Source organism: Sphaerodactylus townsendi, linkage group LG10 (genome assembly GCF_021028975.2).
Source record: "Sphaerodactylus townsendi isolate TG3544 linkage group LG10, MPM_Stown_v2.3, whole genome shotgun sequence".
NCBI classification, from domain to species: domain Eukaryota; kingdom Metazoa; phylum Chordata; class Lepidosauria; order Squamata; family Sphaerodactylidae; genus Sphaerodactylus; species Sphaerodactylus townsendi.
In genome coordinates, this window is record NC_059434.1 from 25127102 (window position 1) to 25143550 (window position 16449).

General features: G+C 42.4%; 2 protein-coding genes across 4 annotated transcripts in view; one reads left to right on the top strand and one right to left on the bottom strand.

Moving 5' to 3' along the window:
* The window catches only part of PPAT (phosphoribosyl pyrophosphate amidotransferase), a 58028-nt gene that overhangs the window by 22441 nt on the left and 19138 nt on the right, over nucleotides 1–16449 (bottom strand). The window lies entirely within an intron of this gene.
* Nucleotides 1–16449, top strand: part of PAICS (phosphoribosylaminoimidazole carboxylase and phosphoribosylaminoimidazolesuccinocarboxamide synthase) — a 56583-nt gene that overhangs the window by 5376 nt on the left and 34758 nt on the right. For 2 of the 3 annotated variants that reach the window (XM_048508880.1, XM_048508881.1), the window contains exons 4-7: nucleotides 2014–2103; nucleotides 3401–3493; nucleotides 6151–6231; nucleotides 15044–15115. In XM_048508880.1, coding sequence (XP_048364837.1) covers nucleotides 2014–2103; nucleotides 3401–3493; nucleotides 6151–6231; nucleotides 15044–15115 — 336 coding nt within the window. The remainder of the gene's footprint in view (nucleotides 1–2013; nucleotides 2104–3400; nucleotides 3494–6150; nucleotides 6232–15043; nucleotides 15116–16449) is intronic. The other variant, XM_048508882.1, reaches the window with a different exon arrangement.

Here is a 16449-nt window from a genome sequence, read left to right on the forward strand (position 1 = left end):
ATGGTTTTCTACATAAACAGCACTTCTCATGATGTTGTATCCTTCGGGTCATTGGCCTTGCATTCCTTTGTCGCAGTGTTTGCATTTTGCATGAGTTTCTGCCTTACCCATTGGGTAGAGGAACTATTCCCAAAATATTCCCAAACTGAGCCTGTGGCCATTATAGGTGTTCTCCTCCACTGAGAGAATAATATGAAAAATATCCGGATACATACACAAAGATCCCCAAATTTGTGTGGTCTACTTAGGTTTTACTTTCACTTTTACTACCTGCTTCTCCGTCCTCATGCTTAGCTCCTTGTGCAGATCTGTCCTACTCCAAACAATCTTCTATTCATTGCACAACTTGAAAGTTGGCACTTAAGAAGTAAGGGGTTGATTCTGTGTACATAGATTTGCAAAGGAACAATGGGATTAAGGACTTTTTCTCAACCCTGTATGGTTATTTTATAACGTCTTTGCAGCGAAGAGGCAAATGTTATCCTACAAACACAAATTCACAGTTTTGAGAACTTCAGAACTAAGTATCTCTAATAATATCTTCCACATAGAAAAAAAATGCCCCCCCCCCAATCTTACAGAAACTTCTGGAAGAGCATGACATTGTGAATGTTTGTTTGACTAATGGAATTTATTTACCAAACTATTTAAACGTTGCATAAATATATTGCCTCATGCTACATAATTAAAAACAAAAACTTATTTCATGGTGAATGACTTGTCATGATGAATAATGATTCTTAAATAGAAAACTGTCTTTAGATAGATTTTTCCCCTCAAAAAGCATTTTTTTAAAAAAATCTGATTTAAATTAATATTTTTTTTAAACACTGGGTTTTTTTTAATGCACTCTGAATTAAACTGAGGTGTCCCAATGACCTCTGGGCTAGAATAATCTGGTCAGTGCTGGTGTTCATTTGACAAACTGTTCCAAAACATTCTGATTTTTTTCCCTCCTAGGCAAGGCATAGGATACTAATTTTTTTCAACAACCACCACCAAATCTTTCAGTTAAAACAGTACAGAAACACCAGACTCTAGTTTCTAGAGTGAAAACTTCCTGGAAGCAGAATTCCAACTTGCTTGTAATGCATTCACGGTCAGAACTATAAGTAGTTAGAGAGAGTTATATATGACTGATGCCTTTCATATGTTATTCATAAGTTTGTATGTTCAGCAAAGTAAAATAAAACTTGCTGAGAATAGCAAACACACACAAAGTGTGTCAGAAACATACAAAGTACAGGTGTGTTACATAGTCTGATTGACTGGGGACTAGTAACAAGTTTCACCTTCACCTTTTCTTTCTGTGCTGTGCCCTGAAACTAAGGCTGGGGTAGCTCAATCTAGAGCCCTGGGTTGCCAGGGATGGTGCTGTGGCGGTGCTGTCCTGCCACCTCTAGAGGGCTTTCTGGTGGTGCAGGGAGCAGAAAACAACTACAAAACTCCTGCCACCAGGAAGCCCTCCATAGGGCTCAGTAAACTTATCCCACCCAAAAGGGTTGGGTCAGTCCAAAAACCAGGGAGCCACTATCCTGGCCTCAAACCCCGGGTGGAAGCCATCTAAGGTTGGCGGTACCCCCCAGGAACATCTCCTATCACACCAGCACAGCAACCTGTGCTGACATGGTTAAGGCATGGTGGCCATGGTCAGGCACCACAGAACTGCATGGCTCCTGGTTGCCTTCATATCTGCCCCCTCTGCCAGCGCATTTTCCATTTGCACCCAGGGGGGTGGGCACCCATGTCCATGCAAGGCTGCACTGGCTCCAGAAGTGAGCCCCCTCACCCCACCATTCGATTTTTAACCCTTCATGAGATGAGGCTACTATTTGATTGTACAGTGATGATGCTTTATAAATAAGAACTCAGTTTTGACTACTTGGGTCTCCAATGGACTAGGTAAACATTTCTTACTCTTTAAGTCTCTTAGGAGAATATATTACAGCTTCCTCTGTTGTCATAACTTTTTTTTTAAAAATGTAATAACATAACCTCTAACATTTTACCCAGAAATGCACAGAGATGCTGGCGAGGAAGATTCAGTCAGCAGTATGTCAGGAGATCAGGGGCTCACAGACAGACAGAAAGTGGCAGAAACAGGTAAACACACAGCCTTCAGAGTTCCTTGAGAAAAATACAACTTAACAATACAAATACAAAAATACAACATGTCCGGCATCTGGACATGGCCCAACCACCCTAGAGGAGGGAGGGGAGGGGCAGGGGTGGCATGCAAGGGTGGGAGGGGAGGGGGCCCGGCATCTGGACATGGCCCACCCACCCTAGTGGAGGGAGGGGAGGGGGAGGGGTGGCGTGCAAGGGAGGGAAGGGAGTGAGGGGTGGCATGAAAGGGAAGGGAGGGGGTTCGGCATCTGGACCTGCCCCACCCATCATAGCAGAGGAAGGGGGAGGGGGAGAGGTGTGGCATGCAAGGGAGGGGAAGGGGAAAAATACAACTTTTGTTCCTTGAGAAAAATACAACTTTTGTGAATTCCACCACATATGTAAGACTTCCAGCTAATGTTGACAGCTTTTGAAGTTTGGAGTTTGGGCCAGCAGGAGAGAATTGTAGAGAAAAAAGAGAGATCTTTCTCCCATTGATCTGTTTTCCTAGCAATTTTCCATAAATGCATTATTTGGTCTCTGAATGTGCATACATGCCAATATACAGGACAGCCTGAGGGAGGCCAGTCCCCAGAAGCATCATTCTAAGTTCCCACAGTATAGGTGCAAAATTTGAAAAAAGTCAAGACAGGCTAGAAACAAGGCTGATTGTGATGGCGGTGAAGAGTCAGTGGTTGGGCAATGGACTGTCAGTTTTATCTTGGAGCAGACTGCCAATGAGGCTGTTTCAGAGGTGTAGTGTCCGGTGCACTGGTGCGTCTTCCACCCCGCCACGCCCCCACAGGGGTATTTGCCTGGTGCATCGCGTGCCCCTCCCTCTGGGCTGCTTAACTGGTGGTGGTGACATTATGGCAGTAGCCCAAACCCAGCCTGCTGAGTCTGAATTTGAGCCATGTGCCAGAAAAGGAAGCAACCACCAGCCACAGCTACCCCATCAGGGGAGCCAAAATTGAAGAAAAGATGAATACATATGATTTCTGGTGTCTGAGAAGTAGAATGCATAATTATGTATTCCCAGAGTTTGTGGGTATGAATAATAGTGACTCTTTTCCTGGAGCTGTCTGCTTTGCATGGATTTTGAGTTCTCACCATGAAAACATTAGTTGTTCTGCAGTTGAATGAGCTGGTATGTCTTACAGACTTTTGGAACTGGGATGATGTTAGGATGGGCCTATTAGCCTAACATCATATGGTGGGATTTGTAAGCAGATGGAATAGCTGTGCTCCCCCGATTGCTGGATTTCACCATAATTATCTCTCTTTGAATGTCTAGTGCTCCATGAAGGTAACTATGCAAATGGTCATTTAGGCCAGCCAGTTATGGTATACATGAAGGAAGATATAAAAGAAGAAGTTGATGATTTAGGTGAGTAACACTTTCACTAATACATGAAACATACCACTTTATTTAAGTATTTTACAGTAGTAAAATACATTTAGACCTAGTAAGAGAATGTGTACTGCATGTATTCTGTTTTTCCCAAAGCCTCAGTGGGAAGGTTTGCCTGGGTAGAGAGACTGGGAAAAACCAAACCAAAGTTTTCTTCAGGAAGTTTATGCTGGAATGAGTGATATTCCCAACACTTTAAATATCTAGGCACACGTAGATTCCCCTCCCTCCATAGATTCCTATAACGCACTATGCCTTGGCTTCTGGATAAGTGAAAGAACTCACAAGATGGTTATGAGGATAGGAGGGAGGAAACCTACCATGCTTTTCTTTCAGAAAATTCATTTTCAAAAGGACTGTCCCCAAAATGCCAAAACACCCACAGAGAAAGGACCAGAAGTCGATCAACAGCATGTATCAAGATAAACCACAGAGGGCCCTTAAGCATTTAAACGAGAGCCCACTGGATCAAGCATTCCTCATTCCTGTAGCAAAACACTGACTACATTTCAAAATATCCTGCAGGCAGCCTGATTCTGGATATTCCTCCGAAAAGAACAGTACTACAAAAACTTCCTAAAACAAGACGAAAGTCTTACCCAGCAGAGGGTGCCAAACTACTAATCAGACTGAATGTAAAAACGTATAAACTTGGATCTGAATTTAAGTGTTTGTTCTGCGCAAAGGGATTTTAATATATTGTCAAAGACTTTCATGGCCGGAATCCCTTGGGTGCTGTGTGGTTTCTGGGCTGTATGGCCGTGTTCTAACAGCATTCTCTCCTGACGTTTTGCCTGCATCTGTGGCTGGCATCTTCAGAGAATCTGTGGCTGGCAGAAGTTGCCAGCCACAGATGCAGGTGAAATGTCAGGAGAGAATGCTGCTAGAACACGGCCATACAGCCCGGAAACCACACAGCACCCAAGGGATTTTAATAGATTATGGCAAAATGCATTTCAGTTTCAGAAACCCAAAAGAGCATTCATACTGTTTGTGAATATATTAAAAACTTGAAAGATGTGCCTTTTAAATAGCTAAAACTTTCAGCAATAATTAATAAGTGAGCGCTGACACTGAATGTTGCAGCCGCTGGTTCTGTTGCTCAATATTTGCCAGCTGCATTGCCTAAAAGACTCAGTACATGCCTCAGAGTCAGAAACTGAAGTCAGTGACCCTTCTGCACAACCTTGGACATTTACCTTGTAGTTGGGTCAGTCTCTCCAGCTCTCAGTGTAGATAGGAGGTACCCATTCAAAAAGGCAGCATCACCAAACAGCCAGAAGCCAATTAAACTCAAGGTCAGAATTCCACCCTCTTTGCAGAGATAAAATATAGCAGTCCACATTTTTTTTAAAACATCAAGCATTTTCAGTAGCTACAATAACTCTTTGTTCATACACATGGAGGAAGGATCGTGACCACCGTGTGATGCATTCATGTCCAATGAGTCACAGAAAATGCCCAGAGATCTCATATCCTATCATGGATCAATTCTGCCTAGCATACAAATTCATAATTAAGTGTCTGTCTTGGAAATCTTGCAGTCTGAAATATATTGACTTTGCTAATTTCTGAAAAACTTAGCAGCTACCATAGCACAATATTTTGTGTGTGGCAGATGTCTGAAAACTCATCCTCAGTACAGCCAAGTGGGGAAAAGCTTAAATCACCATCCTTTGGTTCTTTCCACATTTCACAGGACTTGCTGGAATTAGCAAGTTGCAATCTCATTTCTAGTGAAATATTAAATAGAGTTTCACCAGCAAAGTCGACAGGATTGTGGGGTGTAATTCTGTTTAAGACAGCGCTGTGTGTGGTTTTGTCCAAGCATGGCATTTTTGCTATAAGATATTTTATCAAAAGAAACTTTACAGCTTATCCACTTTGGTTTATTTGAATCCACATGAAAATATGTTGGATTTCTCTGTTGCTGAAGACAATGTGCACCATTTTATTTGCTGGTATAGCAAATCTAGACTGGGCATTAGCATTTTAAACATCTTTTTCAAGCAAAAGAATAAAACACTTAGAGGATGTTCATATCCTAATTCCAACTCTGTGAGTTTTGTTTTGGCAATGGTTGAAACTGAGGTACAGTAATGGAGCTACAAGGGGATAGGGGGTGCGCCGTGCACCGGGTGCACGCCTGGGATGTGTGGAAAATCGCCCCCAGGCCCCTTCCCCTTTTCCCTGTCCCCCCACGGGGCCCCCCTTCCCACACTTACCTTAGTTCCTTTCCTTTTCCAGAACTTTTTCAGGCTGTAAAAGGCCTGTTTGCAGTAAAAACAGCCTGAAGAACTACAGTTCCCAGGAGACCTTGGGGCTCACAAGGTCTCCTGGGAAGTATAGTTCCCATCAGGCAGTTTTTACTGAGAACAGGTCTTTTGCAGCCTGAAAAAGTTCTGAAAAAGGAAAGGAACTAAGGTAAGTGTGGAAAGGGGTGTGTGGGGTGCTGCGGGGGACAGAAAATTAGAATGCGCACTGGGCACACTTTGGCCCAGCTACGCCTCTACCAAGGTATAAAGATAGGACCACATTAATAATCAGTTAATGTTGTGCCTCATTTATATCTTCAGTATAAGCAACTGAGTATAATTAATCACCTTCTGAGATCTGCTTTCAAATTTACACAGAATTCCCAGATGATGAAGAGGATTCCACAAATGCAGATGGTATGGAGCTCACACACATAAAGAAAGAATCAATTGACATAGGTAAGGAAACAATTCACCATCAGTAATTTTAGGAATCACCTTACCAGCTTCAGCGCGCAAAGCAGGGTCCCCAACTTTGAGATGGCACAATACGCACAACAAAATGGCTGCTGCAAGAGGAGGAGCCAGCCAAAAAACAATTGCCACAGCTTAACTTCAGTAACATTGTGCAGATTCTTGTGCTATGGTGACAACTGCTGCTAAAGCAACATTTTTAAAAATCTGCACAGCCAATCAAATTTCCAGTAGTCAATCAAAAGCCATGCTGTGCAAAAACCCTACCCGGCACTACGTACATCTTAAAAATGCTTGGTGTGCAACACAAAAGGTGTCACCGGTCACCATGGTGCCCACAGGCGCCATATTGGGGACATGTGGTGTAGAGGCTATACTTCTACAACATATACGATTAGCTTTGATTACCGTCGCCTTTTTTTGTTTTAGTTGGCCAAACCAAGTACCCGAGATCCTTCCAATTAATTCTGGGTAATAGATGCCACCATTTCTGATAAATATTACATTTTTTTTTACTTGCCTGAAAGTAATTCCAAAATAAAACACAATAAAAAATCAAACATTCTTAATTAAAAGCAACATTAAATTAAACATAGATAATTAAGCAGCTTAAAAATACTTGTTCTTAAAAGTTAAATAACACTTTCCAGACCAAAACACACTATTAAAATTGTGGAGAAACATCAACCCTTCATTAAAAGTCTTGGTAAACAGAAGAGTTTTTAGCCTGGTGCCCAAAAGAGAGTAATGGAGACACCAGGAAAGTCTCCACAATAAGAGCATTCCACAAGTGAGCTGTCACTACTGAAAAATCCTCGTTTCTAGTTGCCAGGCACCTCACCTCTAAAAGCAACGGCACAAAGAAGAAAAGTTTGGATTTGCACCCCGTTTTTCTCAACCATAAGGAGTCTCAAAGTGACTTACAAGCTCCTTCCCTTTCCCTCCCCACAACAGACACCTTGTGAGGTAGGTGGAGCTGAGACAGTCACTGGCATAGTGAGGAGGGCACAAGGGGGTGGGGGTGAGAGCCCTAGGCACCATTTGTTGGGAGGCAGATTGCCACGTGCCTCCCCCCCGCCCAATGAAATTGGGCCCGGCCCTGAGAAGTTGGGGCAGGGGCGCTGTTAGATGCCGACGAGCTGGGCTGGCCCCACACCTGAATGCCACATGGACCTTGGGAGGGGGCCAGCCAGCCTAGCTCCGCCCTCAAACTATGTGGAGTTCAAGTGCAGGGTCAGTTGGCCCATTTCGTTCCCAATCTCCACATGAAGTTCTTGTGAGGTGCAAGCCAGCTTGCTGCTGGCTTCAGATGGCTGAGTTCAGCTTTCAACTAAGTCCAGCAGCAAACTGAACACTGAGGACTTACCAGCTCCAGCTTTATACTGTTGGCTCTACATCCCGCAAACTCCACCTGACCATGGGAGGCTGGCCGCACACTTGAACTCCAGCTGTGCCCCATCCCAATTCCACAGGGTGTAGTGCCCAAGGTGTGCCCCGGTGCTGTTTTAGAAAGCTATCCCCCTGGAGAGTGTCTTGAGAGAACTGTGACTAGCCCAAGGTCACTCAGCAGACTTTGTGTGTCGGAGTGGGGAAACAAACCTCGCTGACCTGATTGGAATCAGCTGCTCATGTGGAAGAGAGGGGAATCAAACCCAGTTTTCCAGATTAAAGTCTACTACTCCTACTCACTTCACCATGCGGCCTGCCTTGTGAGGCAGATCTGAACTAGAAGGCTGGACAATATGGGAAGAGGTGTCTCTTAAGGTATCCAGGTCCCAAGTCTTTTAGGGTTTTAAAAATATAGATAAAATATGTTTCGTATTTGGCTCAAATAAATCACCATGTCAACGCATTATGGATCCACACAAAATCAACGATAAAACTGCCAGATACTGTATGCAGAACTATTTATGCCTAATAAAGGTTTACTGTTACTGTTACTGATAAAATTGCCAGAAAAAAACTACTTTGAAATCACATTGCAGCCCTAGAAAAATATCTACAGTTCTAGTGTAATTCAGCAAAAGAACTTAATGGACAGCTTTCATGAACCACAATCTGATGTTTATGTGTGTACCTCCTTTCCAAACTAAAGCACAGTTGGGATCCATCATGAATGCTATTAACTAGAAGGAAAAAAACAAGGGATGAACACAGACATTAACAAATAAAATCCATTTCCTAGCTCTGGGTAGCACCTTACTTCCCAATTTCCAGAAACCCCCAGTTTCCTTCCGTGAGAAATCCAGGCAGGGAAGTCCTGAACATGAAGATCCCATTATGGCTACCATAATTTCTTGAATCTGGAAATTGGTGTGAGGTGGTAAAAGGAACTAAAGCTGCTTTCTCATCCTTTTGAGGAGAATTTTCTTCTTGCTCTGCCCTCGATAAAAATCACAGCCCAATCTTGTCTGATCTCAGAAGTTAAAAAGGGTTGGCTCTAGTTAGTATTCAGGTGGGAGACCACCAAGGGAGTACCAGGGTCACTATGCAGAGACAGGCAATGGCAAACTATTTCTGAACGTCTCTTGCCTTGAAAACCTTACTGGGTCACCTTACAGCAGATTTTCAGCCAATCCCAGTTTTTAAAACACTGTGCTGGACTTGCATTCAACAGCTGCTCCCCACTACAAGATGTTAATCACCATAAATTTCAATACCAACTCCTTTGCTGCAGGTTGCACATTTTTGAGAAAAAGTGTGCTTGGAAAGTCACTGTGAAAGAGAAAGCTCTTTAGAGGGGCTTGTTCAGATCTGACATGGTCCTTGAACAACAAGCAGACAACCTTGTAGAAGGCAGAGAAGCTGGAAGAGACTTAAGATAGTTACTCGATGCAGTGCTACTCCAATCTAAGCCCATTGGTTTAAGTGGACTCAGAGCAGAATAACTTTGCATAGGATCAGTCTGTCAGAATCACAAGCAGGGCCTAACTCCCTCAGACACACATCCAGCATCAGCAAAGTAGGAGTGAAGGCAACGTGCCTCATGTGATTGTTGTGACAAGGACCTTGAAAGTGTTCTATGAAACAACAATATCATTATTAACCACAGTAAATATTATCAATATTGTATATCAACCATAACTTCAATATTAAGAGTTACAATCCTTTTGTCAGTCATCCCCACAGAACAATTCTACCCCATATCCTGGCCCTTAGGATAAGCCTGTTTGCTTTTTTAGGAAAAAAGAAAGAAGACTCCATCTACTGATGTAAATAGTTTGCATCAAGAAATGGTCAAATACCATGATAAGGATGATAAGGAAGCAAACATTGCACTTAGTGGAGGTTTGTGATAGAAGTACAGCCTCTGCGAAAATTCAAAAACATAGCCCACATCACATGAATGCAATGAGACAGCATGTTACTATGATAAAGGATCGTACTGTGAGATCATGCAGTTCCTGTACTGCAAAATGACCACTCTGTTCCTAACATATAAAACCCAGTTAAGGATTATAATTGCATTAAGGCAGCAGCATGCGAATCCCACAGATGAAAAAGCATTAGCCAAGAAAGAGGATATTCACAAGAGAGGAAAATGAACGTCTCCCCCTCTCTTGGGTGATCCTTCTGTGCAAATTCATCTCTGCTCCCCACATAGCCCTATACACAGATTTTCCATTACCTTGATAAGTGTGATGGGGGGGCAACACATTTGTTACTATATTATCTATTTGATGTGACTCATTTTGCTGCTTGAAAGTTCAAAAGAAGCATGACTTGCGCCGCTTATACCATGCCAAATGAATGGGACTTAAAGATTTCATTTGTATCTAGGGCCATAATTTCTGAAGCTCAATTACAAGAACCCACAAGACCACCTTCCAAGAGAACAAAATTATAGCACAGTGAAATGGGAGGGAAGTGGGGGGAGTCCTGAAGTAAAAGAATAGATGGTACCAAATCAGACTGTATGGGGGGCGGGGGATATTTTTCCATTATTGCATCTTGGAAAGAAACTTTCTAAAAGCAAAAAAAAAAAAAAAGATAGCCGTTTCTCCTTATTTTCAGATAGGATGGCATCATGTTTCACAACATAGCTCAGCTTTCAAACGTTATGCAACAGCATAACTGCAATAGCATAACTGTGCCAAACACATCTGCGCTCAATTATACAACATAAAAGGGCATTTATATAAACATTGTGCAATCGGCATTCCTGACTCCCACAGCAATATTTACAATTTTGCAGCATTTGGAAGGCTAGCAAGGACTGGAAAGTTGGGAAGGAAAGCATGGGAATTGTCAGTAAAGAGGAAAAGGAAAAACACCCTGGAGAAACAGCACATGCACAGACCTGGGGATAGTAAATTTCTGTCTAGATGCCACCCACACATTCCAAGTTTTTACCTGCAGTTATTTTAGCTTGAAAGGTTCCAAAGAAAAGAATCCGGAGGGTGTTAGGATTAATGCTTCAGTATCATATGGAACATCTGAAGGCACGGGCTGCTAACTCCACTGCTAAGTACTAATGCCTTCAAAGATCTTTACTTTCCATGGTGTGGCATTATTTGCATGGAAGATATGCTGGATCAGGTTTCCTAGAATGCATAGATGTATTTACAATACACCTATATCATTTCATGTGCACCATAATGGTATAAAAAGAATGTATTTAATGCAAATGGACAAAAAAAGAAAACAGGCAAAACTTTTCAACGCAAAGCCTCTAAAACTGACAGTGAAATGTCTTTTTTGTCTTCCAGACACTTTTCACTTTGGTTCTCCCCTCAAAAAAAAAAAAAAAGGCTGAATCCAGAGTTTTGCTGGATTGCGGCATTTGTGCCAATGCCTTTCAGTTCACTCTGTATTCAGAAACTTTGATTTGTTCAGTTTCATGTCAACTTTAGTTTGACAGTGAAAATTGCTATCAGTTTTTCCTCAAAAAAGTTAAGAGGACATAAATCTGGTACTCCCAAGCGTTTGCTAGCCTATCCCCTGTGTACAAAAAGGCCAGCACTGAGACAAACTTTCTTTTCAGAGTGATTAATGTGAAGTTGGATGTGAGTGGAATAAAAAGTGATTCCCCCAGAATGCAGTTCTCTCTCTTCAGCCGGTTTGACCGATGGCAGCTCCAAACAGGGTGCCAAGGCATCTTCTGCAGGCTATTTGAATAACAGGAAAAATTAACACCAAGACAACTGCACAGTCCTCTGCATTCTGCAGTATCCTATTCTTTGTTACTTAATGCTGGGGCCCATACAAAACTTCCGGTCAAGATGGTGACCCTAGGGCTGTCCACGAGAGAAACTCCTGAGTTAACTTGTTTTAAATTGATTAAATTACTTAATGCTGAAAGATACATTTCTTCTCATGAAATGCAAGCTACAAATCATAATCCCATCAGTTCTACAATAAAGAGAGCGTCAAGAGGCAGCAGTTTGGCATGGATGAGTGGGCGTATCAGCAAGGTGCTCCCCCGCCCCCAGAAATACACATTCTGTATTACCCCCTCCAGTAGCTTTCCAACTTATAGGCTTCCAGCACTGGTGAAGGTTTGCAGGGGAAATATGAAATGGAAATATTTCAACTCAAATTCAAAAGAATGTACTTAAATTATGATAGCGAAAGAGGGCATACGCACTCTGTACAAATCTTTACCTACTACAAGCACTGCAGTTTGTTCACATTAAGTCTAACACGATTGATTAGCAGCACAACATCCCTGACAGCTATAACGAAACATACTATTTTTACATATGTGGGTCAGAAATTTTTCCAAGGAAAAACATAGCATTAGATCAGGGGTAGGGAACCTGTGGCTCTCCAGATGTTCAGGAACTACAATTCCCATCAGCCCCTACCAGCATGGCCAATTGGCCATGCTGACAGAGGCTGATGGGAATTGCAGTTCCTGAACATCTGGAGAGCCGCAGGTTCCCTACCCCTGCATTAGATAATTTCTGCTGGTTTCCAGATGTATGTTTTATGAAGCAGTCTGGTACAGTGGTTAGAATGCTGCCCTTGGAAAAATCAAATCCCCAACTGCAAGAAACTCACTGGATGACTTTAGACCCATCATTTCCTAACCTACCTTACTGCATGGTTGGGATAAAATGCAAGAGGGGAGAGATTATATTACTCTCTGCTCCTTGGATAAAGGGCTGGCTAAAAATGTACTAAATAAACAAACTCTATATCCCATCTTTGTCTTTTAAAATACCAAGAACTGATTATTTAAGGACAGGCTGATAATACATAATACAACAACAATAATATTGTTTATGTGAGTTAACAATATTATAATTCATACAAAACAGTTAAAATAGATAACAACCGTACAGGAACAGGGAAGAGAATCAACTGTTCAAAAGGCGTCTGGACTAAAGATGTTTTCAGCTGATGCTGGAAGGATTCTTGAGAAGAATCTGATTGCAACTCACAAGATCCAGTGAATCCCAAAGAGGAGGGATGGTTGCAGAGAAAGCTCTCAAGCAGGTTCCCACCAATCAGATTTCTCCAGCAAGGAGTTCACCCAATAAGGTTTCCTTGGCTGACCTCAGAGTGCAAGCTTGTATGCACTGATGGAAGTAGTTCAAAAGATACCTCAGCTCCAAGCCCATTTAGGACCTTAAAATTAATACTAGCTCTTTGCATTGGGTCTGGAAGCACGAAGGCAGCTAATATAAGTAGCACAAGATGGGGAAAACTGTGCTTACTATACTCAGTCTTGTTAAGTGCCCCGGCTGCTGCTGAAAGCTGTATGTTTGCCTTTCTCTGCATGTAATTTGCTTCCTAGTCCGTGTTTTTCAAACTTTCTGTGCTGATGCGTCTATTGGGATACCTCTGAGAATTTTCCATGGAATTGTTATATACTGCAGAGGATGAAGGCATGTGTTCTAAGGAGCACTCTCAGTTCTCATAGAGCCATGGTGGTGAACCTTTGGCACTCCAGATGTTATGGACTACAATTCCCATCAGCCCCTGCCAGCATGGCCAACTGGCCATGCTGGAAGGGGCTGATGGGAATTGTAGTCCATAACATCTGGAGTGCCAAAGGTTTGCCACCACGGTCATAGAGTCATGAGACTCATGGTCACCCAGCAGGAATGCAACTGTACTCCAGAACACACCGAATACACATTCACTTAGGCTATACATAACAGGGGGGGGGGGGAAGGGAAACAGGACGGGGAGGGAAGGTAGCGTGGAACAGCCTGAGCTCTTCCAATCTCAGAAGCTAGGTAGGGTCAGTACTTGGAAGAATGACCATCAAGAAAGACTTGCAGAGGAAAGCACTGGCAAACCACCTCTGCTGCTCACTGGCCTTGAAAGAGCCTTGCTAGGGTCACCAATAATTGGCTGAAACTTGTTGGCACTTCACCCACACACATACATAACATGGAAGGACTGGTACTGGCAGACAAGCTGCCTTTCAGGAAAGCCAACCTGCCATTGCTGATCTTTCTTTGGGTGGGAGGGGGCTTCCAAGGGTTCCCAGGACACATTTTGACACTCACTGCTTTAAGAAGAAACTGCAGTGCGGCTTTGCTATAAAGGCAAGCCAGATGACTCCATGCACCTTGGCCTTAGGACATCATGTTATTGCTTCCACCCTTTAGAGATTCAGTAGATCTTATTCCTATGAAGCAACTTGCCGAAAACATTTCGGGATTTAGTGCTGGGAACCTGTAAGCGTAGAAACAATCTTGAAATCTCACCAAGCATTTCAGAATCTCCCCTTCTTGGATTCTATGAAGTCTCAGGGCCTTGAGTAGGTCAATTTTTTCTGCCTCTTCTTGTTTTCTTTCACTGGTTCTCAGGTGTCCAGAAAATCCCATCTGTTCTAAATCATTTTCATTAGGCCTGTTGTCAAAAGGATTTCCCCCACTTCTAGTTAATGTACCTGGGGACTCTTTCAAGTACATGGACAGCTACATTCTGTGTGGGTGGTCCAGCTTTTACTGTCTTTTATCTTGTGCAGGGAGGCCAGGCAATTTACTTTTAAAGGCCGGAATAAGTAATAGAGACGGCTCTCATTCAGATTTCAAGGAGTTCACACAACTGCACCATCAGTACTCAATAATCTTGATATGCTTAGTGATGGCAGGCACAAAATTTGAGCAGGAAGGGTAACTGCCCATTTGAAATAGTTTCACCCTGACAAAGGTACAGTTCTATGCATACTAGAATTGCAATGAAGGCCCTTAATCCTAAAGGAACTTACTTTCAAGTAACCATGCATTGGATCAGGATGCATATCATGTGTTGTAAATTAAGGTTCAACTCAGACAGGATTATCAATAGTGGCACTTTCTGATCTTCAAAGAGGCACCCGATTAGCATAGCAAAATTGTAAATGAAAGCAGATTATATTACGAGGAAATAAAAGCCTCAGTAGTCATGGATACTGATACTACTTTATTTTATTTATGTGTTAGATTTACAGGCCACCCTCCCCCATCAGGCAGCTCTGGGCAGTTTACATCAATTAATAAATACAATGCTAAAATCAGCAACATCGATGTAGTCACGGGAACAAAACCTAAACTACAAACAACAACCAGAGGGGGGAATGAATTAACCATCAAAATATAAAATCAGTCCCAACTAGGTGTATTTCCTCCAACAGGAAGTACAACTGGACTCTGCTAGCCTCTGTGGTGTGGGAAGAAAATCAAGGTGACGGCCTCTTCACTCTATCTCTGCGCCTTCTGATTGCAAGCTGATGTTGCTAATAGAAGGCTAATGTTGCTAATAGAAGGACTACAAAGGAGAAAAAAAGATTACCAAAGAACTACTGAGCAGAACCCACTAAGCAATATTTTAATGAAAAAAATCTTTCCTTTTACAGATGAGGACTCGGTCAGCACAGTCTCAGAGGATGCATCTGGTTTTTCAATATGTAAAAAGATCACAGATGCAGGCAAGTAACTGTTTGCTTCTGACAGGTGGCGGGGGGAGCGGAGGGGAGGTTAGAAGGGATGCTCCACCTCACAAATCCCAGTCCATACATGTCTAGCCTTGCAGTACTTAATGCTTATCTTCATGCTCCTGATAACAAAGAAGCATATCCAAATTGATCACCAAAAACATGATTGCCATTTTACTATAGCAGAAATAACAAATGGATCCCACATAAATCATTCCCTAGCATTGCCGTAAGTGACAGTTACAGGAGATGCAACTACCCACCAGCCAACTTTATTACATCTCCTTTATTGTCATCACATCACAGTATTTTTGGGAGAAAGTCATGATCTGGTGGCCATTATGGCTCTCTGACAATCCTGCAATTTATTCTGGGATAGCAGCCCACAGAAATAGTAACTTACTTGGTTCCTAAGAGTAGCAAGAGGTATTACACTGCAGCATTGGAAAGAGACTTACAAAATTGAGCACTAAGTCAACTTGTTGATTCCTGCAGCCTATTCCAAAAACAAAACAATGCAGTGGAATTTCAAAACATCTGGGGCAATTCACCCAAAATCTATGGTGACTAATAAGTGGGTATATTGCATCCTTATCATGTCATCACAAAAACCATCTTAAGAACTGTTTTCTTGTTGCCTTTCCTCCTTTCTTGCTCTTTATTTTTAACTTGTTTAATGTAATTCATTTCTCACTTTTTCCTGTTGATGTTAAGTTTCCTTACATTTTTAATTACAGATATGAAACACCTGTTCCATTAGGAAGCAAGGAAGAGGGGAGATGTACATAAGAGAAACTGGGGAATGCAGGGGGTGGGGGAAGAGAAGGAAGCAGAAAGGAAGGGCATGAGGTAGTCAGAGAGTGAGCAAACTTTGTTCACAATGTAGAACTATCCAGATTCAATAAAAGATTTATATAAAACAATAACAGCATGAATATGTATTGTTGAAGGCTTCCACAGCTGGAACCAACTGGTTCTGGTGGGTTTTCTGGGCTGTGTGGCCATGGTCTGGTGGTTTTAGCTCCAAAAGTTTCACCTGCATCTGTGGCTGGCATCTTCAGAGCATGGCAACAGTCAGAAACACATCTTACCATGACATGTCTCGAAAGATGTCTATCTTGGTGCTGTATGCATCTTGAACATGTGTGTGACAGGAATGTTAAAAGAAGAGCACTTGGCACAAAAAAACCTGTCTCTTAAGTTCTACTGTGTTGGAGAACTTCTGACCAATCTCTAAACTTTGATTCTTTGCCATGGTGCTAGAGCAGATGGTTGCTTGTCCAGTTCAGTGGTTTTTGGAAGAGACTTAAGTGCCGGACACATTTCAA